The sequence below is a fragment of the Podarcis pityusensis genome (genome assembly GCF_964106645.2).
Source record: "Podarcis pityusensis genome assembly, chromosome: 6".
NCBI classification, from domain to species: Eukaryota; Metazoa; Chordata; class Lepidosauria; order Squamata; family Lacertidae; genus Podarcis; species Podarcis pityusensis.
The window spans coordinates 26,679,583-26,702,662 of record NC_138030.1 but is presented as its reverse complement, the minus strand read 5'-3'; the positions used below and the strand labels follow the sequence as shown (position 1 = coordinate 26,702,662).

The window sequence follows — 23,080 nt, the reverse complement described above, 5'->3', positions numbered from 1 at the left end:
AGGCCATGACCTTGAGCTGTGCAGAACAACACAGGCTGCAAGTTTCTCTGAGCATGCTGAGGCCCAGGCAGAATTCCAGTGAGGCAAAATGGAAATTAATATTTGCATTGGATTTTACTTCATCAAAGCGAATATTCAACATATCTCACACCCTTGTGGCTAAGGAGAAAAGCTTGAAAGAAAAACTTCCAGAGGATAAAACACATCAAAGTGAAGTGAAATAATCCCCTTGTTTATTATTTCATAGAACTGTAGTGTTGGGAAAGCACCTGAGGGTCATCAAGTCCAGTCCCTTGCAATGCAGGAATCTCAACTGGTGGCTTTAGAAAAGCTGCTTTGGGTAGCATGACAGAGAATGGCTTGTAGGTTACTTGAAAGCAGCTAGCAACTTGCTTGTTTTCTTTACTCAACCAGGATGTTCACTCACCTGACAGAAGCTGTGACAGGTTGACAGGTGTGTGCTTATTTCTCTGTTCCTTACTCTTACATTTAATTTACAATTTGGCAATGTTGCCATCTGCACAGATTTAATTCCATTTATTTCCATAATTCAGACAGGAGGGTCCACAGGACTGTGATGTAGGAAAGCATTGAGATGTGGGAGATATTACATGCAAGATTTACACGCAACCTAAGTAAGCTTGCTTAATTCTGTGGTGAGGATAAGTAGTGCTTATGAACTACTTCAAGTGGCAAAGGAACCTCGACAAGTGGAACAAGGCATGGCACTGAAATTGTGGTAGGAAATATGCCACTGCTGGATTTCTAACTGTATCGAGGTTTGCTCAAGATAAGGCGAATAGTGAGTCAAATGTTGGAGTGTAGAAACAGACGGTTCATGATTTTCTGCAGGGGTGTAGAACTGTCTTTAGCTCCACTTTGTGCATTTGCCAGTGTGGTTTAAATTTGAACCATATCTGCAAAGGGACAACTTCAAAGGTGCTCACTGTCAGCTCTGTCAGAGAACCCTGCTCCTCAAAAACCAATCTAGGGCATACGTTAAGCTTCCAATTGTTTCTTTACAGCTGACTGTACCTGCCCCAGATCTCATATTCTATATGACATCAGGTGTTGAGCAGGTTGGTGTGGTTGCAGAGTTAAGAGTTGGCCGTGATGTGGCTTAGAGGTAGAAGAGGTTGCAGGCTGGTAACGATAGCAAGCTGCAGAGAGGATCAAAGCACAATGGTTAACTTCTGTTGAATCTAGGACTGTGGCTATAGGAGAAACAAGACCCTGGGGTTTCAGGCGCTTACCAGCGTGGTGTAGTGGTTAAGAGCGGTAGACTCGTAATCTGGGGAACCAGGTTTGATTCCCCGCTCCTCCACATGCAGCTGCTGGGTGACCTTGGGCTAGTCACACTTCTCTGAAGTCTCTCAGCCCCACTCACCTCACAGAGTGTTTGTTGTGGGGGAGGAAGGGAAAGGAGAATGTTAGCCGCTTTGAGACTCCTTAGGGTAGTGATAAAGCGGGATATCAAATCCAAACTCCTCTTCTTACCTAGGGTCTGTGTTTTCTTTTGGAAATGAGGCACAGTGATATATGATATATAGTTTATTTACACTTATATACAACCTGAGCCTACGATGGAGGTGTTCACAGCAACAACAATCCAAGAAGGTCTTTCTTTTCCCATAGCTGCAGCCATGGATTCAAAACATCAGCCATTGTGTTCTGACCCTTTTTTCAGCTTGCTGCCTTTACCAGAGTGTAACCTTTTCCCTCCAGGTCATATCACAGCGAACTCTAAAACTCTCTTTCCAACTCTGCTTTGTCTTCAACACTACATCTGAGCCAAGGTCTCACCTGCTTGCCATCTGGCTCTCCTAACAGCTCATTACCTTTGTCTTCCTAATGTCCCATCACCAACTGTCTTGGCTTCTATTTTAAATTTCGGCTTGATTAAATTCTAACCAACTACTGGACCCAGGAATTTAGGGTGTCTGGCACCCACAAACACATTACATTGTGTTGCAGTAGATTTTAAGTGCTTTGGGAGCCCATGGCTAGGAAAAAAATGTGATAATTCTAGTACTGGCTTGCCTTGGTCTGCTTGTCTTCTCGTTTTGTATTTTTCTGTTGTGAACCACTCATCTTTGGATGAAGGGTGATATACAAATTTAATAACAATTCTTTCCAACACCTGCTGCTGCTTCCTCCTCCTCCTGACTAATGCAAAGGTAAGTAGTAAGGAAGCAGGCAGAGGGCCTTCTCAGTAGTGGAGCCCACCCTGTGGAACGCCTTCCCATCAGATGTCAAGGAAATAAACAACTATCTGACTTTTAGAAGACATCTGAAGGCATCCCTGTTTAGGGAAGTTTTTAATGTTTAATGTTTTATCATGTTTTTAATATTCTGTTGGGAGCCGCCCATAGTGGCTGCGGAAACCCAGCCAGTTGGGTAGGGTATAAATAAAAATAAAAATAAAAATAAAAATAAAAATAAAAATAAAAATAAAAATAAAAATAAAAATAAAAATAAAAATAAAAATAAATAGGGACCAGGCAGTTCTGACTCACTTAAGCTGCAGGCTTGTACAGTATTAGTTTATGCGAAGACAAAGTCCAGGGTGAAATTGGGCTACATATGTGCCTAGAAGTTATGAAGGTGACCTTGGTGTAAAAAAAGGAAAATCTGCTGTGAATCCTCCTACTGAAAACTGGGCAACAGCACCAGCAATATCATTGGTTGTGTGCATCTAGGTGCCAGTGGGCAACCCCTTAATATTTAAAAATGCCTTTCCAAGAACATGAGCTTTGGACATAATAGTTAACTCTGTCTTTTAAATATATTAATGCCCACACTTGCGAGACCCTTTTGCATGTGCTGTAACAGACTAGGCACGGCTCTCCCTCTGGAGTAGCAGTAGAAAATAGCTCAGTGCTTGTCATCTTGAAGTGAAAGTTAGTGCTTCTTGGGTAAGCTGCAGATGAGATCTGTGTTTGAAGTTTACAATCTAGGTTAGATGATGCAGTAAGGCGGATGATAATCGGGCAAGAGAGGGGTGGGGGTTCGGGGAAGCTTGCAGAATGAGACTTTGAGGCTGCCTTTTTCTTGTAAGGTAGGAATTGTATTGCAAACCGATTCTTTTTTCAATTGATTTATTATAAGCTTGGAATCAATGGGCTGCTTTTAAGTGTGGTTTGAGAAAACACTGGCTGTTAAAATGGGATCTCTGTATGTTGATATACAAAAATTAAGCTGTATCTTGATCCTTGGAGGGATTTCTTCCCCTTTTTTTTGAAGTCAATGAAAAGGGCAGCACAATGGCATGGGCGTTTGAACTGCAAAGTGATGCTTATTGGGACCAATGTTTCCAACTTTAGGTATACACTGATGGGATCTGGACTGTAACTGCTTGGGAAATTGCTGTTGAGGTCATCATGTTGGTTAGTAAGGAAATGTCAAGAAGGTGTTTGGCAGCAAAGGAAAGATACATTCCATGCTAGGGATGAGTAAGGAGGGGAATGAAAATTAAACAGCCGGTATTGTAATGTCTGCAGAAAAATATCTGGTGGCTGCATTTGGCTGTAGAATTGAAAAAGACAAACAACATCAAGAGGTGGGAGCACTTTCCGTATGATGAAAAGCTAAAATGTTGGGGCACTTTAGCTGACTTACAGGAAGGCTCAGGGATTTGGGGGTAGAAAATTTCCCCCAAATGGAATCTCCCCCCCCCCAGTGTTTATTTAATATGATTCTATGAAGTTTGTGTTTCATTAATTTATTAACAATTTTATTGTTGTGGGGGAGGAAGGGAAAGGATAATGTTAGCCGCTTTGAGACCCCTTTGGATAGTGATAAAGTGGAATACTGTATCAAATCCAAAGTCTTCTTCTCTTCTTAGGAACAATGAACGGATGCCATTTGCAAATGCAATACAGTGGTACCTCTGGTTAAGAACTTAATTCGTTCTGGAGGTCCGTTCTTAACCTGAAACTGTTCTTAACCTGAAGCGCCACTTTAGCTAATTGGGCCTCCTGCTGCCGCCGGAGCACAATTTCTGTTCTCACCCTGAAACAAAGTTCTTAACCTGAGGTTAGCGGAGTCTGTAACCTGAAGCGTCTGTAACCTGAAGCATCTGTAACCCGAGGTACCACTGTATTAGGCAAGCTTGGCAATTTCAAAGTTGTCAGCTTGGTTTACTGAATGCACGTGAAACAAACCTGCAACATTAGACCACTCAGTAAATTTTCCGGTGGAGATTACTATAATTTGCATAGGAAGATTTTCCAATTGAAAATGTTTGGGGGACCCCACGTGATCACTAAGACGGGGCTCTGTGGTTCAGGGTAGAGCACATGTGTTGCTTGCAAATGAACACAGGTTTGATTCCCAGAATCTCCAGGTAGGACTCTCAAACCACGGTGAGAGCCAGTGGGGAACAGGGGTGGGGAGATTTGAGCCCAGGGGCTAAATACATCCCTCTAGTGCACTTTTGCCCTGGAGACTCACCCTTGGCTACTCTTCTTTCTCACTCCTCACTTACTCCCACTCTCCCCAAATCACAGCTCTCACACAGGCCCTGAGATGCACCCTCCTTGAGTGGTTTTTTTCCTAACTGGAATGTATCCTTGAACTCTGATAATGCCTCCAGATTGCCTGGATAAAGGATACAGCAAGGTGGTGCGCATCTTACAAAATTGCAATAAGCGCAATAAAAACATCAGTAAATATTGGTTGGTGAAAAGAAATTCTCATTGCAGAGTCCTGTCTGAATGACAGTATTTTTTTGGAGATGTCTAAAACAATGAAAGAATGGTTCCTGCCTATCGCTTACTCCCCTGAGGTTCTTTCCGCCAATATTAAGAGTGGGGAACTGCAAGTAGTGCCCCATCAGAGGATCTCGGTGATCAAGATGGAAAAGTATGCATTAATATTCGTGAAAATGTGTTTATTAGGGGAGATTCACAGTAAAAAAAAAGCTGACATTCTTGTCATTTTCTTTTAACCGTGGCAAATTTCTGTGGAAATGTACATAACTCAGTTTAAGATTAGAGAAATGAGATGTTGAGAGAAACTGAAATTGACTAATTTGCCTGTCCCTAGGCTAGATCACAGCTACATTGTAGGAGGACAGTTGGTGATGAACGTGAAGTTTATCCAAGTCAGGATGGAATCCTAATAAAGATGGGTGTGGACCAGAGCAGTCTGGGAAAGTGAGGCTTTAGTGGACTCCATGTGAAATTTTTCACCGTAAAGTTGCAGCTGGAGTGAAACTTAAGAGATTGATGCAGCTTTGGGTCAAGCTGTCCTCTTCACCTCCAAAACATCTCATCCTGATTCTCTAAACAATCTCTCTGCACTTGACCCAGCACTTCCTTGCAGAGGAGGAGGCTCATTATTTACAGCACGTACTCATACTCGATGGTAGAGTTAGCCTGGCCTTGAATAAACGAAGATGGATCAGCTGCTTTCTTATGTATGAGCTGTGCTTGAGATTTAGATAGAACTTCAGTTTTGCTGGTGGAAATTCAAGAGTAGATCTGTTGTGGTTGAGGCAATCCCAGGCTCCATGCCCAAAACATGAATTTTTAAGCTGAAGAGTGAAAAGCTAAAGTTACGAAAGTAACCGGTCTGATTATGTTCTGTTCCTACTGAAATACTTCCTTGCAAATAAGTAGGGATGTATGGATATGTCAGTTTTTATTTCTCTCAGCTTCTCATTTCCAATCTTAAGTTCAGATTTTCACATTTCCATGTCAGTCTGCATTAAAAAGAAGGGGGAATTGTATGCGCTTTTTTGTAAGGAATTTGATAGTGTTGGCAGTTCCCCTAGAAATCTGATGAGGGACCTTTTTTCACCCATAGGAGCCAACTCCTAGCCAACTCCTAGGAGCCGAAGTCCCTTTGAGGCCCCCAATAAAATATTTGAGGGAGCCACTCCCCCCAAGTTGATGGACATTGCCATTCAAATGGTGTGTGTGCACCATATCTTGTGATTGATTATGCATGGCAGGGCTTACCTGCCCCCCTCCCAATATTTTATTCAAGTTGGCACCCCTGTCTTCACTTATGCTCAGCCTGTACATATGGATAGAGAACATGAATACATTGTGTGCCATTTAAGTTTTCATTGATCAGAGAATTGATGCACACACAATACTAGGTTTTTAAAGGTGTCATATTTCCCTATCTCCATTTGTTGGGAGACATATCTTCAAGTTCTCCCACTTCAAGTTCAAGCTAGTTCTGTCATTGAATATGGTCAATGACAAATGGGGCCTCCATGGTTAGCTGCAGTGTACTGATGCTGGGAGCAAATAGAGTGTGGTACTATATCATGCCTTGCCTGAGGTTCCAGGGCATGTTGCTGGTTATTGCTACAAGCAGAATGCTGGAGTAGAAGAACCCTTTTTTTAATTCGTCAAGCTCTTGAGTCAAAGTGCAATGGGTTTCTTTGTGTTTTTCCCATAGCAAAACTGTCTTCTGAATAAGTTTGTTTTCATGCTCCTTTCTCAGGGCACCAGGCCAGCAGTCTTATTTTATTGCTGTCTTTATTATGACAAAATGTGGGCAAAACAAATTCCACAGTAGGTTTCACTAGTTAAATATTCTGAGGTGCTGTTCTGTCCTTTTATTGGGAGAGACAAAATAAAAGACCAGGGAAATTTCACACAGGAGGACTTTATAAAATAAAGAAGGGCAGTAGCGCTCATTCACTCATTTTTCTCAGCAGCTGGAATCCAGAGGCATGCTCCTTTGATACTGGAAGAAATGACTAGTGGCCAGTAATAGTAGCCTTATTCTCCACAAATCTGTCTAATTCACTTTTAAAGTCATCCAGTTTGGTGACCATTCAGGTTCTTCATTGTCCATTGCATATTTGCACATAGGAGGGGAGGGATTTTTAAAAGCCTGCTTTTATGTTTTTCTCTCTCTCTTCCTCCTTCTGTGACATTGGCCTTGATCCAGCATTGTCAATATAACTGCAGCTATAATGGCAGGGCGGGAGGAACTGTGATTGTAGAAGAAAAGGCGAGTTTTCTTAACTAGATGGCTTCCTTTAGGTTATCCTGGTGAGGCTTCTTGATTGGACTGGAAGAAACTTCTGGTCCAGTCAATTTCACTCTTAAGGTAAATTTAACTTGCATAGGAACTTTCCTCGCTTCTGTGAATAGGTTGTGTTAATGCACTAAAACGAAACAAGCCAGCCCAGTTCTGTTCACCACTCTTTAATAGAGAACCACAACAATTGCAGCAAAATCTATACAAGTCTACTGAATGTCTCACTGATCTGGGCAAATCATTTCAGCATTCTCCTTTGAGAAAGGAGGATAGTGCTTGTGCTGTGATGCGCAATGCATGTTCGTAAAATGCTTGGAAAGCTTTGAATGAGAGGGACTGAGCTTGTGCCAAGTATGATGTATCAAAGGGGCAGCTCCTCTGCCTTGTGATCTGTGTATCACAGAAAGGCAGGACAATCCCGGGTAGTATCCTTGGAAAGGGAGGCTGTCGTTTACAGGACATCACTCGCTGGTTTCCTAATTTTGTTTCTGCACTCCTGTCCGAATAAGGTTAGAAGCTTCCTTTTGCAGCAACCGAGTCTCTTCCCTAGCTCCAATAAAGTTTGCTTATTTTGTTTTGTGGGTGGATGCATGAGAAGGGCAAGGTCACTTCAGAACAAATGTATCTCTGTGTGTATTTCTTGTGATTGCTGCCAGTGGAACAGTTTGCTAACTTTTTCCTCCTCCCTTTCCTGTAGATCTCATAAAGCACGGGCGAGAGAGGTTAGAACAGACGATCAAGACCTCCAGTTCCAGACTGTGTTCCTAGTGAGTATAAGGCTCTTTCTATTAGGGGGTCACTGTCGCTTTAAAGCTGAGCCTGATCATAGTCTCCCACAAGCAATAAGCAGTGAATTGAGCTGGCTGGCACGGGGTGTGTTGCAGAGGGAAGCATCTCTTGCACAAACTGGGACTTGTTGCCCAGTATGGCTTTGTTGCTCAACGCTGCTTCTGATGAAGGCTTTTACTCATGCAGATGTAAGTAACGCTGCTAAATGAGATGTTTCAAAATGAGATCCTTTTGAGCGGTGATGTCTATTCACGGCATGCTTTGAAATAAGGGGTTTCTGTGGAACTGTAGGACTTACAAAATAAGGGAAGGGGTTTGGGCTGCCTCGCAATCTCTTGTGGAGAGGGGTGGAGAGAGTATTAAATGTCAAAAGGTTTTGTCTTGTAACTTTCCTGCTAGGTAGAAGGGGAAGCTTGATGGTCAGGATTTCCCCTGGGGCTTTAATAGCAAGAGTGTTCTTCCTATCAGCATATCAGTAAGGGGGATGAATATTCACTTTGTTTATATTCATGTGCTACAGTTTGTGTCACCTGGTTTTGTTGGCCGATATTCCTTATTTGGGGGTGGGGGGAAAGGAATGTACAATATGAATGTCTGTCTCCCACCAACTAATAAGAGGGACTAATTGCCACTTGGAGGTAGCCTTTGATCAGCAAAATGCTACAGATGGAGAAGGGTTGGACCCTTCCCCTTGATTCAATTTTGCCAGCTCCCAGGGGCTGCTTTTAAACTTTGAAAATGACACTGGCATTGTGTGGACTTTGGCCCCTAATTAAGGCACCTACAATGGGGATATGGCATCAGAAATAGCACAGCATGCATAAACATCACATCTACAGTACCAGCCACTGTGTGCTAAAAGCAGGAAAGAGGACAGAGAACTATTTTGCTGCTGAGGGTTTTGTTTCTTACTGTCTTGCATGGAGACAGGAGAGGGGTTAATTCTGTGTCCATCTGGTATGCCGGCTGAGACTCTACCTGCCTGCGCACTGTCTTGCCAGTCAGATGGGCGGGCTACATCATCTGTATTCAGTAATAATAAAATCTCAGTTATGGGCTTGATAGCATACACACTTAATAAACAGCTCCCTCAGGTGTTATTTTTCCACCTATGGCTGACAACTTATTCCTCTAAGTTAGAATAACATCTGCAACTTGAGGGCTCTCCCTGTTGAGGCAGAGGCTAGAGTTGCCCTGCTCTCCACATCTCCGAAACTGACTGTTTTCTTGTTTTTCACAGTGCTGAAAGGGTTGCCACCTTAATGGACCGTTCCAAAAGCCAAGATGACAGCCAGGTAAGGTCCTGGTACCTTCTTTCTTAAATGTATTTAGATAGGTTCAAATATGAAGGTGGAGAATTTTAAGAAGCTCAGTTCCTTACCTGTCCAAGGGTGTCTGTGGGGAGGGGGACTGGAAAGCCTCATCCATTGCAGTAGGCTTTGCTGGTATGCATTTACTGTACCAGAAAGCTCCACCTTCTCTCACACTGTTGCTCAACCCTGGCGGTCTTAGCTAACGTCAGCTCTGTACTTCTGTCATTTTTCAGCCTTCATCGCCAACGGACAACATCAACCTTGGACCTTCTGCTAACCCCAAGTAAGTGCATGCAAAAGTCAACACATTTTGCAAGGTTAAGAAATGCAATGAAACTCTACTTCACTTTCCTTAATTTGCTCTTCTGGGGTGTCTGGAGCTCCTGAACACAACTTCTGTTTGCAAAAGCGAAGTGTTGGATTGTAGGCAAGCCAGGGTAGTGGTGGGAGTTTTATCGTACCATGTTGGTGATGTCACAGACACTAGCCAGTATATGGTCAAAATACATGCAACCCCACTCCTACCAGCACTCCAGGTAGCTGTGCCACTGTTAGCTGGGGGGGGGGGGGTTCAAGTATTTCCAGCAATGATATATTGCGGTTTGAGAGCTGGGAAAATGCAATGTCACTAAAACAAAAGTGCTTCCTCAAATTAAGACATTTGTATTGTGTGCAACAAATCAATATTGTTCATAAAGGTTGCATAACAGCATCGAATGGGGTATAGCTATGTTGCTTGTTCTCCGTATTCTTGTCACAACCCTTATCTCAGTAGGTGCTTGGGACATACTATATGGCAGTCACACAACAGCAAGGGATGTACTAACTGTGAAGGGAAAAAATCTGTGTTTCTGTGAAGAAAATCGAACACAGTTGGTTATTGCAACGACATTCCTGCAACAAAAGCACAGCCTCAAGGGAAACATCCCCACTTATCCCAACAATTGTGTGATCTATTTATCCTCCTAAAAATGCATTTGTCCTCCTGTTGCCCACCCCCACAAGCTGTGTAACCCCAGCACATACATCTCTCAAACAATGAAATATAAAGCCTTAGCATCAAGACAAGCCAATCTTCTTTTACTGGGGAGAGACGAAGAGCTCTAACTACACTCTTGATCAGAGATTGTGGGTCAGCTTTAATACTTTGGGAAACCTGGGTTTGTGAGATCCCCAGTCACTCCTTCATTCTCTGGCTGTCAGTTGTCTCCTACAAAGGTGGGTGGGCATCAAGCTTGAGAACATCTGCTTTGCTTTTTCCCTAGAACCCCAAGATCCACTAGCTGGACCGAAGTACAAAACAGTGGCTGAGAGACAAGGAACAGAGATGCATATAGAATTGAGGAAGAGGGCACATCTGGGTGCCCTTTAGGCTAGACATTTGTTTGCAGTGCTGAGCTGATGGGCCCTTCACACACATTCTGGGTATCCCCTCCAGCCTCAAATTTCTTTGTTATAGTGGACTAATTTAGGGGAAAGCTCCTATTGTTAAAAGAATTGGGAATCCAAAATATTTGGTAATCTACTATGGATCACCCAGAGATCTATATTCTGCCCATCCCTGGTGTTGTTTTGGATTTGTTTGGTAGGAAGAGCAAGATAGAAATGTTGTTGTTGTTGCTGCTGCTGATACAGTTCTAGGAGCTCTGAAACAGATTTGTGTGGAGTAGGACAGCTTTGGAATCCATGTTACGATCCCTCATGCTCATCTACTCCTAATAATTAGCATTTCCAGCAGAGGTGGGGTAGCTGCAGCCCTTCAGCTGTTGTTTAGCTCCCAGCTCCCACCAGCTGCCAGCCAGCCTGGCAAATTTTCAGGGTTGATGCGAGTTGGAGTCCAACCACATCTGGAGGGTCACAGATTCCTCAGCCCTGGTACTCAAGTTTGGAAGCAAAGAGGGCTTCAGGTTTGTGTATACAGATAATCCCTAATACAATAGCCATTAACCCAAATATCCTTTCTATCATTTCCATGTGAGAGATTATTTTACTGTGTTTGTATCTGAACCTTTTGCTCCTATTTTCTGCTTGGTTTTCCTAAATATGTACCTTAAGCCACAAAAATGCACTAGTTGAACTCTTAGCCAAGCAATCACCCAAGAGAATAGCAGGTTATCTGGTTATGAAGAGGTGAATGTCTGTAAGAACGGTAGTGGTAGTCAGCTGATGTTTACTCAGAATAGACCTATTGAAATTAATGAACATGACTAAATTGGGTCCATTAATCTCCACTCTGAATAAACCTTAGCTGACTACCATCCCGTGTCTTTATCTGCCAGGACAGAATGACAGAATTGAGGAAAGGTTGCAGTGGGGAGAATCTAGCTGACTGAAGAAAAGAGCTTTGTGTGTTTTACTTTGTTTCCTTTTTCTAACAGTGCCAAGCCAACAGATTTTGACTTCCTAAAGATAATTGGCAAAGGTAGCTTTGGAAAAGTAAGTGGCCTAGTTTGCAAGAATTTTATTTATTTACTTTTATTACTGTGTCAATGACAAGTGGCAACCATCATCCCATTTCTTTTCCCACTTTGCTTTCATATGCATGGCTTCTAGTGCTTTTGAACTGGTGCCCTAAATTCTAGCATTTGTACCCACAATGTGATTCTTCCCCTCCCCATTTGTTATTGCTATTCCTGCTCTTTAGTCTGCCGCTCCCTTTTGCCATCTTAAAGTAAGGAGCTAGAATGCAATCTGGAGAACAGATCCTTCAAGGGACTCAGGGTTCTGAACCTAGTCCCCATCTTTATCTTCTCAACCATCCTGTTAAGTGACCATTATGGCTTGGCAGGCATTTGAACTAGAACTCCCTAAGTCTTAGCCTGACATGCTCTCTCACAGCATCTCAGTGGTACCTTTAAAGGGCCCATTTTAATAATGAAAGTCGTATTAAGAAGTTTCAACGCCATTCTCTTTTCAATTTTACTTTTGTGCGTAATGTAGGGAGCAGTTACTGTGTGCAATGGAGTAATTAGTGATAAGCTGCTGCTGCTCTTGATTATTGGAAATCCAAAATATGTTCAGTTATGCATCGATTCACCCCAACACCAACACCAAATTGTTCCTAGGAATGGGGCCTGCTGATTGGCACAATGGAGGAAGCAAAGTCTCCCTGCCCTGTACATTGTGCAGCTGCCAACTTGGCATGCCACTGTAATGTGAACATAAAACACTGACCAATTAGTTAAGGACATGAAAGCTGGACACTTCTTTTACCCCCTCGGTTTTTCAATCCCGCTTCAGGTCCTTTTGGCAAAACGCAAATCTGATGGGAGGTTCTATGCTGTGAAAGTTCTGCAGAAGAAATCTATTCTCAAGAAAAAAGAGGTATCATTTCAAAGGAATCTACTTGCACTTTCAACAAATGAGTTTTATTACTCTCTCCCTATGCTCTGTATATCGCGCCCCTCTCTCTGTGTGTGCGTGAGAGATTCTATCTGTGTCTATATCTGCAGGAGCACAACTCTTAATAGCTCTTCAGGTGAATAATTTCTGGGCTTTGAAAGCTATTTTATACTTGCCATCTCCCTGGAGTCAGCTACATTCTTTAAAAAAAAAAAGTGTTTAAAATGCATTATAACACTGTGACAGTAGATGGCGCTGTGGAGTTCTGTCTTTCAGCAACGTTATTTCCCATTACGAGGTTTACAACGCGTTACAATGCGTTTTCCTGAAACGTTTTTTGCTTGTGTCTAGATCCAGCCTCTATCCTAACCAAAAAACATGGTCTGCCATTGGTGAACTGCATCACATTGGTCTGAGGGCCAAACTGCACACAACACTAAATGTGTCCCTTGTAGATGAATGAATTGTTCTTCTTTTACTCTATAAATTGCACTTGTGGGGGTCTCAGGGATGGAAAAAGAATCCATTTCAAATGGGTTTATACACAGAAATTTGGCAGTCACAACCTGACTGTGCTTCATTGAGCTTCCGCTTATGTCTGAGCACCCATGCATTTATTTTTCTTTTTAAAGCCTGACTAATTATATGCAAAATTATACATACATCATACTTGTAATATGCTTGAGTCAGCCTTTGTAGTATAATGAGCATTTTCATACAGTTGTATGCATTGTTGTATGTATGTATAATAATGCAAATAATATACGAGAATATTTTCATTTTTGTTGGAGCCAGCAAAACAACCCCCTCTCTTCTTGTTGAGATCAAAGAGTAAGGTGGGAATTAGAAAAATAAAATTGGTGTATAGAAGCTGAACATCAAGATTTTCAGAAAATCCCATCCATGGCTCCAATTAGGACCCCAGCTCTCGCTCAGGGGGAGGGAGGGGGTGTAACCATTTCCTCCCATGCCAGAGATCCATTTAAAATTCCTCCTTCCCTTGAAGTTGCTGTTAGGCTTTGCTAAAGACATTTATGTATATGTGTGTGACTGTAGTGAATTTAATTTTGAAACGAAACAAAACTTGATCTGTGAACTTAGCCCTTCCTCCCTCCCTCTCTTTCTCTCTCTCTCTGTCTCGGTTCTTCATAGCAAAATCACATAATGGCAGAACGCAATGTGCTCCTGAAGAATGTGAAACATCCTTTCCTTGTGGGGCTCCACTATTCCTTCCAGACCAAAGAGAAACTATACTTTGTACTGGACTATGTAAATGGAGGAGAGGTGAGTGAGTGTCAGTTTTTTGCATCATGCAGAGCATTGGGTTCTGTCAGTGCTATCATTCTGGGCTTTACCTTCAACGTGAATAGGTGCAATATTAAAAGTCTTCTGAATGATTTGGCATATGTTCAGTTCTAGTTATCATAGTTAATACGCTGTACCCCTGTGGTCTTCAACTTTTTCAAACTTAGGACTACTTACTTATTCATTCATTTAGACCATTTGTACACCACTCTTCAGCCAAAATATCTCCCAAAGCATCTTACAAACAATCAAAATAAGGCAGTCCCTGCCGGCAGGCTTACAATCTTAACAAAACATGACAGACAAGGGAAAAGGGACAGTGAGGGATGTTAGAGAATTCCAATGAAAATGGAAACAGGTGAAGAAATTGCTTGTGGTCACTTATTCATCCCGTATCAGGAATGGAAATTGGTCTACTGAATGTGATCGATATTTATTGTTGTTCTTGCAAATGATACATCACTGATTGCATTCTCTCTCCCCCCCCCCATTTGCACTGAAATGAATGGTGTAGAACAACATAATGACAACATAATGTATGTAATTAATTACATAATTTATATAAGCTACGTAATTTCCCCAGCCCAGTGCATCCAGATGTCTTGTACCGCATCTCTGATGGGAAGAGTTGTGGTTCAAAACATCTGGAGGGCACCAGGTTGCTGTGTTCCTGAAATAGCCGAGGAATAGGGCATCGGGTTGAATACTGAATACTTGGTATTCCATGAGTGTGGAATAATGAAGCTGTTTTCTGAGGAAAGTGTGTCAAATCCAAAACCCTGTTATAAGCAACCTGTTAAGTCTCTTGATTCAGGCATAGAGGTACTTACGGAATAAGTTTTCTCCAGCCTCAAATTCTCCCATCTTGGTTCATAGCTCTTCTTCCATTTGCAAAGAGAACGTTGCTTCTGTGAACCTCGAGCCCGATTCTATGCAGCTGAAATGGCCAGTGCGGTGGGCTACCTCCATTCACTGAACATCATCTACCGGTACAGTATTTTTGCAATAACAGCAGGTAGCTTTAGTAAGATATATTAAGATGTTTCATAGGAAGCAATTTCAATAATGCTGCTGCTGCTGCTGCTGTGATACATTAAGGTTGGAGTGTTTTTTTTCCAGAATAGTGTTGCCTTTAAAGAAGATAAAATTTTAATTCTTCTTTTTTTAAAAAAAGAATAGTTTGGAATGTCAACCTCCCCCCCCCCACCCCAGCCGCTAAAGAGTTGATGAACTAGATTAGTAGCGGTCAAGAGGCAATCCTCCATATCACTAACCATTCCCTGTTTGTCCTAATGTGTTTCTTTCCCACCCCAGAGCCACTTAACAGGGGGGTGGGAAACCTATACCCCTCCTGTTGTTGAACTACAGCTCCCATTATTCCTGGCAACTGGCCATGTTGGCATGGGCTGATGGGAGCTGGAGTCTTACACAGCAGTGCAATTTTCCATCACTTTTTTTATCGGCCCCTTCAAGGTTAGAAGAGTAGCAGGATGTCTGCACTAAAAAGTGTGGCATAATGACCAAACATTGTGCCAATGAACAGATGATCTAGAAACGCTAGAAAATAAAGCAAGTGTATAAGAGAACTGATTTCATTGGTATGTGAAAGGTAACTCTGGAGACTTTTTGGAATCTGCAAGATGTATGGTAATTCTTTTAACAGATACATCTAAGCACTTGAAGCTGGCGAGGAGGATTCCCTGAAATCCCACCAGATTTTAATCACCATATTCCCACCTCCCTTATTCTCTTTCCTCCTTTCTTTAGGGACTTGAAACCTGAAAATATTCTCTTGGATTGTCAGGTATGTATTTATGGATTCTTGCACATCACTGTGTGATCTACTTCAGTTGTTATTTGTTGGTAGGAAAAGTTTTGTAATTATACTGGGACAACCAAGTCAAATAGGAATGCAAAAGTGGCAAAATATGGCATACAGCTTCCTAAGGAGCTCAGTATTTCTCCTTTTTCTTTTAGGGCCATGTTGTACTGACTGATTTTGGACTTTGCAAAGAAGGAATGGAGCCAGAAGAAACAACATCTACTTTCTGCGGCACCCCAGAGGTATGATTATGAAAACACGTCTATGTGTTTCAATAGGTGATTTTGTCTCTGCTTTGACTTTTCCAAGGAACTGAGCACCACCACTGAGAATGGACTGTGCCAGCTGAGTAGGCTTTTTAGTCCTGTAGGCTTACACGGAGTAGCCCCTACTGATGTTGTTGTGCCATGACACACAATGCAATTCTCTAAATCTGGGATCACGAAACTAGTGGTCATGGGCATTGTGGTACTATCAGACACCCCTTGGTGCCTGCCAAAGCCCTCTGCCCCTCTCAAGTTGTGATTTATTTATTTTTTAATTGAGGTTAGGTGTTCGTTCTTTTTTTCTTTTTTAGAATAAGTGATAGTAGGATTGATGGAAAATGAAATGCAAGCAGCAGCCAGATACCCATGCTCTTATGGGACCCATATGGAGATGCATTGCCTGTTTTCTGCTTGCCCATTTGTTTTGCCTGATTTTTGTGTGGGGGGTGTTGCAGGATGTTTTGACTGCTTTGGTTTTTCGGGGGTTGGCTGTTTGTTGGAAGGTGCTTTTTGTTTGGGGGTTGCTGCCTGTTTTTTTTTTAAATCTGTGTTTGTTTTGGAGTGTGGGTAGATGTTTTGCTTATTGTTTGCCCTTTTTCCATATGTGAAATGGGTATTCTGTGGTGCCCATGACACTTACTTACATTTCTTAATGTGCTACCTGGCCCCCAAAAGTTGAAGATGTTATGTACTGAAGTTCTCACCCTGGGCCAGCAGGGGGATACTGTAGATAGTTTTCACTCAGGTCCACATATGCAAATAAGGGATTGAAAGTGACGTTCAGTGATTGGATAGTTACAGAAAGTGGTTACTGTGTCGTTGTAGTGGAGCTCTATATAAGCAGGCTGGCTGAACCCTTCTGTTTAGTTCTATTCTGGCCTGTGAATAAACAAGAGCTGTTTGAAGAATCGCTGTGTCGTCTGATATGTTCACCCACAACTTAACAGAGGACATCTGCTCTAAATCTAAAACAAACAACAGTCAAAGTACTGAATCTGAAGCTGCAAATTGGTCCCCTTCTCTTCTCTGCCAGTTGTGTGAACTCTGTAGGGACAGTGAACATCATGAGCTGAAGTAACTTATAATTCTGTTAGGAGGAGCTGAAAGTGTCAAAACTATGAATTAAGGCCTGAATTGGAGGTGTGAGGCTATGCTCCCATTTAAAACATGCTGGGTAATCTTTTAACAAGCCACAGCAAAAACAAAAAAGGGTTGTTCAACTTAACTTGAAACTGGATGGGTTGAATTTCTCCTATCCTTTTTCCTCCCTACCCCCTACTCCAGTAAGAATTTAGAAGCACTAATCTTTATAACAGGGGTAGGGAACTTGTGGCCCTACAAATGTTGTTGGCCTCCCATCAAACCCAGCCAGCGTGGCCAATGGACAGGGATGGTGGGAGTTGTATGTTTTCATTTGAAAACACGAGGCAACAGTCTGTCACATAAAGAAGCTTGAATCCTCCAGATGTTGCTGGGCTTACCAATCAAGAATACATATGTGACACTGTGGTCTAAACCACTGAGCCTCTTGGGCTTGCTGATCGGAAGGTCGGCGGTTCAAATCCCTGTGATGGGGTGGGCTCCCGTTGCTCTGTCCCAGCTCCTGCCAACCTAGCAGTTCAAAAGCGCCTCAGTGCAAGTAGATAAATAGGTACCGCTGCGGCGGGAAGGTAAACGGCGTTTCCGTGTGCTCTGGCTTCCGTCACGGTGTCCCATTGCGACAGAAGCAGTTTAGTCCTGCTGGCCACATGACCCAGAAAGCTATCTGTGGATAAACACTGCCTCCTTTGGTCTGAAAGCGAGATGAGCGCCGCAACCCCATAGACGCCTTTGACTCAACTTAACCATCGAGGGGTCCTCTACCTTTTTCACCTTACCCATGTGGCTTCTGGAAAGTTACTGGGATACTTCGTGGTGGTGTGCTCTGTTTTTAAATCTTCTTGTCCTTTCACAGTATTTGGCTCCAGAAGTGCTGAAGAAACAGCCCTATGACAGAACTGTAGACTGGTGGTGCCTTGGAGCTGTTCTCTACGAAATGTTGTTTGGTTTGGTGAGCTTTCAAAAACTGACCTTGCTTTTGCAGGCAACAGTTCAAGTGCTGAAAGTGGTTTGAAAGAGAATCCTAAGCTGTGGGCAAGCCGATTTAGACCACAGGCAGCAGTGGGACAAACGGCTTTTACAGGTGGTTTGGAGCAACAGAAAAAGCTGTCATCCTGTTTAACCAGATGCAAAAAGCAGAGGTGTTTATACCCATTTACAATGATCCCTCATTCAAGCCACTTTCAGCTCTCCGGGAAGAAGTCCCATTCCACCCCACCCCCGGCCTCTTTAATAATGCTATAATCCAGAGACATTCAATGAAGCTGAATGTTGGGGAGACACAGGAAGCACAGAAACAACAAAGTTTGAATACGGAATTTGCTACCACAAGGTGTGGCAATGGTCACCAACTTGGACAGCTTGAAAAGGGACTTAGACAAATTCACAGGCTTCTGATGGCTACTGGTTATGGTGGCTACATTGCCTCCAGTATCAGATGCAATATGTTGTTGTTGTTTAGTTGTGTCCGACTCTTCGTGACCCCATAGGTGCAATATGCCTGCCTCTAACTACCAGTTGCTGGGAATCACACGTGAGAGAGGCTATTGCAATCATGTCATCCTTGCAAGCTTCCCTTAGGCACTTGTGGGAACAGAACACTGGACTTTGATCCAGCAGAAGTTTGCCATATGCTAACTCACACTAGTCTTACACTATTGACACGAACCTGGCTCCTCCTTACTCCTCTGTGCCAGTGGAATTAGCTCAATTAGCCCAGGCATAGCTATGTTCTGGGGACAAAAGTTGACCGTTCAGCAGCTGCTGACACTGCCCTGTATCTGACTGTTGATTTGTGTTTGTAGCAATCTGTTGCAAACAGTGTCACAAATTGGTGCACCATATATGAACCGTAATTATATGATTCCCAGCTGTGTTTGCTACCTTTTGCTTCAGTGTAGGTTAGACTGAGGTTGCGTTAATAAAACAGAGCAAGCTGTGGACTGCATGCTTAGTCATTGCTAAGCAACTGAGGATTTATTTGAAACATTCCACAGTAGTATATGAAACAAAAAATTAAGAAGCACTATCCCCTCCGTTTCCTAGCTCTCCTGTTGAACTGTAGAAAAAAAACAACTAGCATGAATTTGATGTCTCTGCAATACTGCAATGCATGCTTATGCAACTTGACTTTTCTCCTTCTTCTTTTCCCCTCCCACTTCTCTCCTATCAGCCTCCATTTTACAGCCGGGATGTGTCTCAGATGTATGATAATATTCTGCACAAGCCACTTCAGATTCAAGGAACCAAGACCATAGCAGCTTGTGATATCCTGCAAGGACTTCTCCATAAAGATCAGAAGAAGAGGCTGGGAGCCAAGACAGACTTTGTACGTTTAGAGCGCTAGTCACCATTACTCATTCCTTGTTTTCACTAAGAATTTCATCCTTCCCCGAGAGAGCAATATTTTAACACCTGTTGAAACACCTGCAGCCTCCCATTTTCTGTGTCAGTTATTGGCTGATCTGCACTGTCCCCTGTCATCTTTGCTGCTCTCTTGTCAGGTTGTCTCCACATCCTTCATTTTTGTCCTTCTGCCTTGCATTGATTGCAAAACCCCTAAGATGTGACCATGTCATTTCTATGTTTTAGGGGACTAGAGACTCTGCTGCGGCTGTGTAATCAATGTTTCATATTAGCAGCTAGCACTGGGTGAATCTGTCAGTCTTGGTTTCTCTCAATTTCTCATTTTCCGTCATTAAATTCAGTCTTTCACATCAGTTTACATAAAAAAAAGGCATCATGAAAATTAATTGGCATTTTAGCATGAATTTCTCCCAACACATTTGTATGGAATTTCTCCTAATATTTTTGCAAACCAAAATGCATTTTGCATCTTGTTTTCCTTAATATATGCATTTTTATGCACGCTTTGCCCTAGTATATGCATATTTTGCACACATTCTTTGACTGGAGAACTGCACTGCAAAATTTGTAGAAGTGCGAATTCTTTTTTTTTTTTAAACGATATTTATTGAAAATTTTTAGAATTACAAAAGAGAACAAAGCAGAAAAAGAGGAAGAAAAAACAAACCACATCAAACAATACAAATTCAAAAAACAAAAATACACCACAAACACTCAAAAACAAATCCATCATTCTCAAATCCTCAACTGTCATTACCTTCTTTCTTTGACCTCCTCCTCCTCCCTTTTTTTGTATCCTAGTTGTTAATTGTCGCAGCAAATCCTTTCCATATTTCATAATATTCTGTCATTACATTACCTTAATCTATTTTAATCTTATCTTACTATAAAAAACCTTAAAGCTTAAAACTTAAATCTTATTTTTACCAACTTCTCATAACCAAAATATTCTTACATAATTCTTTAAACATTTTTGCTAAAGCCAAGTAATTTCATTCCAACATTTTTCTAACATTCATCAATTTTATAAAACAATACTAGTAGTAAAAAAAAGAAATAAAAACAATCCAATCTTCATCCAGCGTCCCTTCCTCCTGGTCCCGGGTTTTGTCAGTCCTTATTATCCCATCGATCTAGCGCATTAACCTGGTAACCTTGTATCCGAGGCCCTTAAGTCTCTTCCATGTCCCTTCCGCAGCTCTTCTTCAAATTTATAACTGTATTTTCCTTTGTCTCCTGCTCCTTTCACTCGTGGGAACTCCAGCTTAACAATGTTTTTGACCCTTCTCGACAAATCAGCCCCTTTTCCATAGTCCACACTAAACTCCATGTGGTATTTAAGAACATGTTTCAAAATTCCTCCAAAATTAAGAGCCCCCACAACCCCAAAGATCTCATGGCCCATTGCCAGACTTGAAAGGTCCAAACATCCCTGCATAGGGGGGTCTATCCAACCCCCCATTTCCAAACCAAACCAAACTTTATCTTTCCTAATCTGGCTTTTTCCAAGTTCATTTGTCAAGTCCAAAAGTTCATGTTCCTGCTGGGCCACAGCTCCCTTCATCTCTGGTGCCCAAGATTCAGTAACATCCTCTTCCCTCATCTGTTCTGTCAGGGCACACTCCTGATTTAATTCCTGGGTGGGCTCCATATAATTTCCCACTGCCTGTCCAAAATTTCTGATCGCATCAGTCATCAAATCCGTCTTCTCATTAGCTGTTCCAGTAGGGCATTTGTTTTACAGAAAGCACGCAACAGAGCTTCTGAATACATTGTCCTGCAAGGTCAGAAGTCTATTCCCACAATTGTAATCTGTAACAGCTGCAAGCTCGCCGGAGTTGGTTACAGTTTCACAGTCTCCCTCTAGGGGGAAAACTTCTATTTGTTCTTTCTTTTAAAGACAAGTCTAACAACAAAGTTTCCTTTTTCAGATATTTTGTCAATATTTGTTCCTTTAAAATGCGAAGGGGAACAATGGAATCAATGTTTCTCTTCTTATAGCTATCTGTCAAAAACGTTTGTCTCTGGTCAATGAGCTTCAAAAAACGTCAGTCCTGACACCCCGCTCCAGGATCAGGACGGTGGAAAGTTACTTTACTTTACACTCACTTCTGCAGGTTTAAACAGTCCGAAAAAAATCCCCCCTCTTCTCCTGCTTCCGAAGGGGGGTTCAACAATTTTAAATGATGAAAGTTAATCTTTTACAAGCGATTTTCTGAGCTCTAGTTTGCCGTGTCTTTGCTTTAACCTATCTACAAAGAAACGGAAGGCTGACTTCCTGTTTAGACCTTCCCGTTTCAGTGCCAAATTGAGGTAAACTTTTAAGTCCAATTTTCCTTTCTGCTCGCAAGTCCTTATTTAAAGTCCAATTGTCCGAAATGTAAGTACTCACGGGTGATTATTTTAGAAGCCAAATTGTCCCAGGAAAAAGGCAGCGCTCTCCGGCAACGGCTGTGCGGCTTCGCTCCACGGAAGAAGCAGTTGACTCTCAGCACCGCGCCACTTCCCCCCTTCGCTCCGGAGCCCGTTAGTGGGTTCTTTTGCGGGTTGGGGGGGCGCTAAAGGTGCCCGCCGAGTCCCATGGTCACAGGCTTCATCTGCCTGTGATTTTTGAAAGGGTCCCCGCTTCGCCGTAGCGGAAAAGACCCGTTTCGCGTGGAGCTAGTCCCTCCAGATCAGAGGGAGTCCGCCATTGCCGATGGCGCCACCCCGGAAGTCGAAGTGCGAATTCTTTGGGTGCATTGGAAAGGGTGAATGAAATAGGTTCACCTTTAAATGTGAACTGAATTGAAATTCTTTTCCCATTCCTTTCCCCATTCCTGTTAGCAGCAGTGATAATAACTCCAAGGATAATAACTCCTCCAGACTGGTGTTTTTTTTTAATGTGGATGTATTCTGCAACATGCCATGGGCACAATAACAGTACTTTAGTGGTGGATTTATACAGACTCGTTCACATATCATTCTGCTATATTAGTTGTTTCGCAGTGTTCCTCCAATGTTACCCTATTATTCCTATCTGGAAGGGCACTATTTCACTTTGGTGCAACAAAAGTGGGACCAAAAACATGGGGACATTTTATACCACAGCAGGTATTTATGAGATATGCACTGATTGAAATTAAGCAATGAGTGGTATTCAACTAAGTTTTACTTACAGCAGACTCACTGAAATGAGTGAACATGGCTAAGTTATGCCCAGTAATTTCAATGGGTTTACTCTGAGTAAAAACTGAAATAGCTGAATACCACCCAGTATGTACACACCAAAGCTTTTGAAAGCAGAACCACGCATAACTGCCCTGATACCATCATGAACACAAATCATCATGAATACACCATAAAAAGGATGTCTGGGGAAACCCAAGGACGAGTAGAAGCAGTATGGGGATAAGATCAGAGTAGGCAACACATTCAGTACAGAGGGCTACTGCTAACTTTCATAGTTAGCAGTATTTAATTGGCTGCTAGTGATTGCTTTCCTTGCCTACTATGATACTTGAAAATATGTCGACATTTTCATATGCATTTCTTGCTTTGCCCACATTGCAGCTTGATTTTGTATGTCGGTGCTGCTGCTTTCTCTTGATTAATGTACTGTTTTTGGAAATTATATGCATGCAAATACATATTGCTGACTGTGTTTACAGAAAGTTGTGTTCACCTGAGCTCTGCAGAAGGGAAATGCTTAAGAGATCTCAGATGAGCTGAGAGATGGCCATGGTGGTGCTGGTTTTTTTTGAGGTGGGGGCGGGATGCATGGAAATTTAAAC

General features: G+C 42.3%; 2 protein-coding genes across 12 annotated transcripts in view; one reads left to right on the top strand and one right to left on the bottom strand.

Annotated features, from left to right (window-relative positions):
* The window catches only part of LOC308478990 (uncharacterized protein), a 377,493-nt gene that overhangs the window by 278,387 nt on the left and 76,026 nt on the right, over nt 1-23,080 (bottom strand). The gene's annotated exons all lie outside the window — the stretch shown is intronic.
* SGK2 (serum/glucocorticoid regulated kinase 2) overlaps nt 1-23,080 on the top strand; it is a 41,522-nt gene that overhangs the window by 14,773 nt on the left and 3,669 nt on the right. For 6 of the 10 annotated variants that reach the window (XM_081009276.1, XM_081009278.1, XM_081009282.1 and 3 more), the window contains 11 exons: nt 7,703-7,772; nt 9,035-9,089; nt 9,341-9,390; nt 11,486-11,543; nt 12,348-12,431; nt 13,602-13,733; nt 14,631-14,743; nt 15,522-15,558; nt 15,732-15,818; nt 17,797-17,892; nt 19,114-19,269. In XM_081009276.1, the coding sequence (XP_080865402.1) occupies nt 7,703-7,772; nt 9,035-9,089; nt 9,341-9,390; nt 11,486-11,543; nt 12,348-12,431; nt 13,602-13,733; nt 14,631-14,743; nt 15,522-15,558; nt 15,732-15,818; nt 17,797-17,892; nt 19,114-19,269 (938 nt within the window). Of the gene's footprint in view, nt 1-414; nt 455-3,292; nt 3,324-5,836; nt 7,515-7,702; nt 7,773-7,832; nt 7,983-9,034; nt 9,090-9,340; nt 9,391-11,485; nt 11,544-12,347; nt 12,432-13,601; nt 13,734-14,630; nt 14,744-15,521; nt 15,559-15,731; nt 15,819-17,796; nt 17,893-19,113; nt 19,270-23,080 lie in introns of those variants that run through there. The other 4 variants (XM_081009284.1, XM_081009281.1, XM_081009285.1 and 1 more) reach the window with 4 other exon arrangements.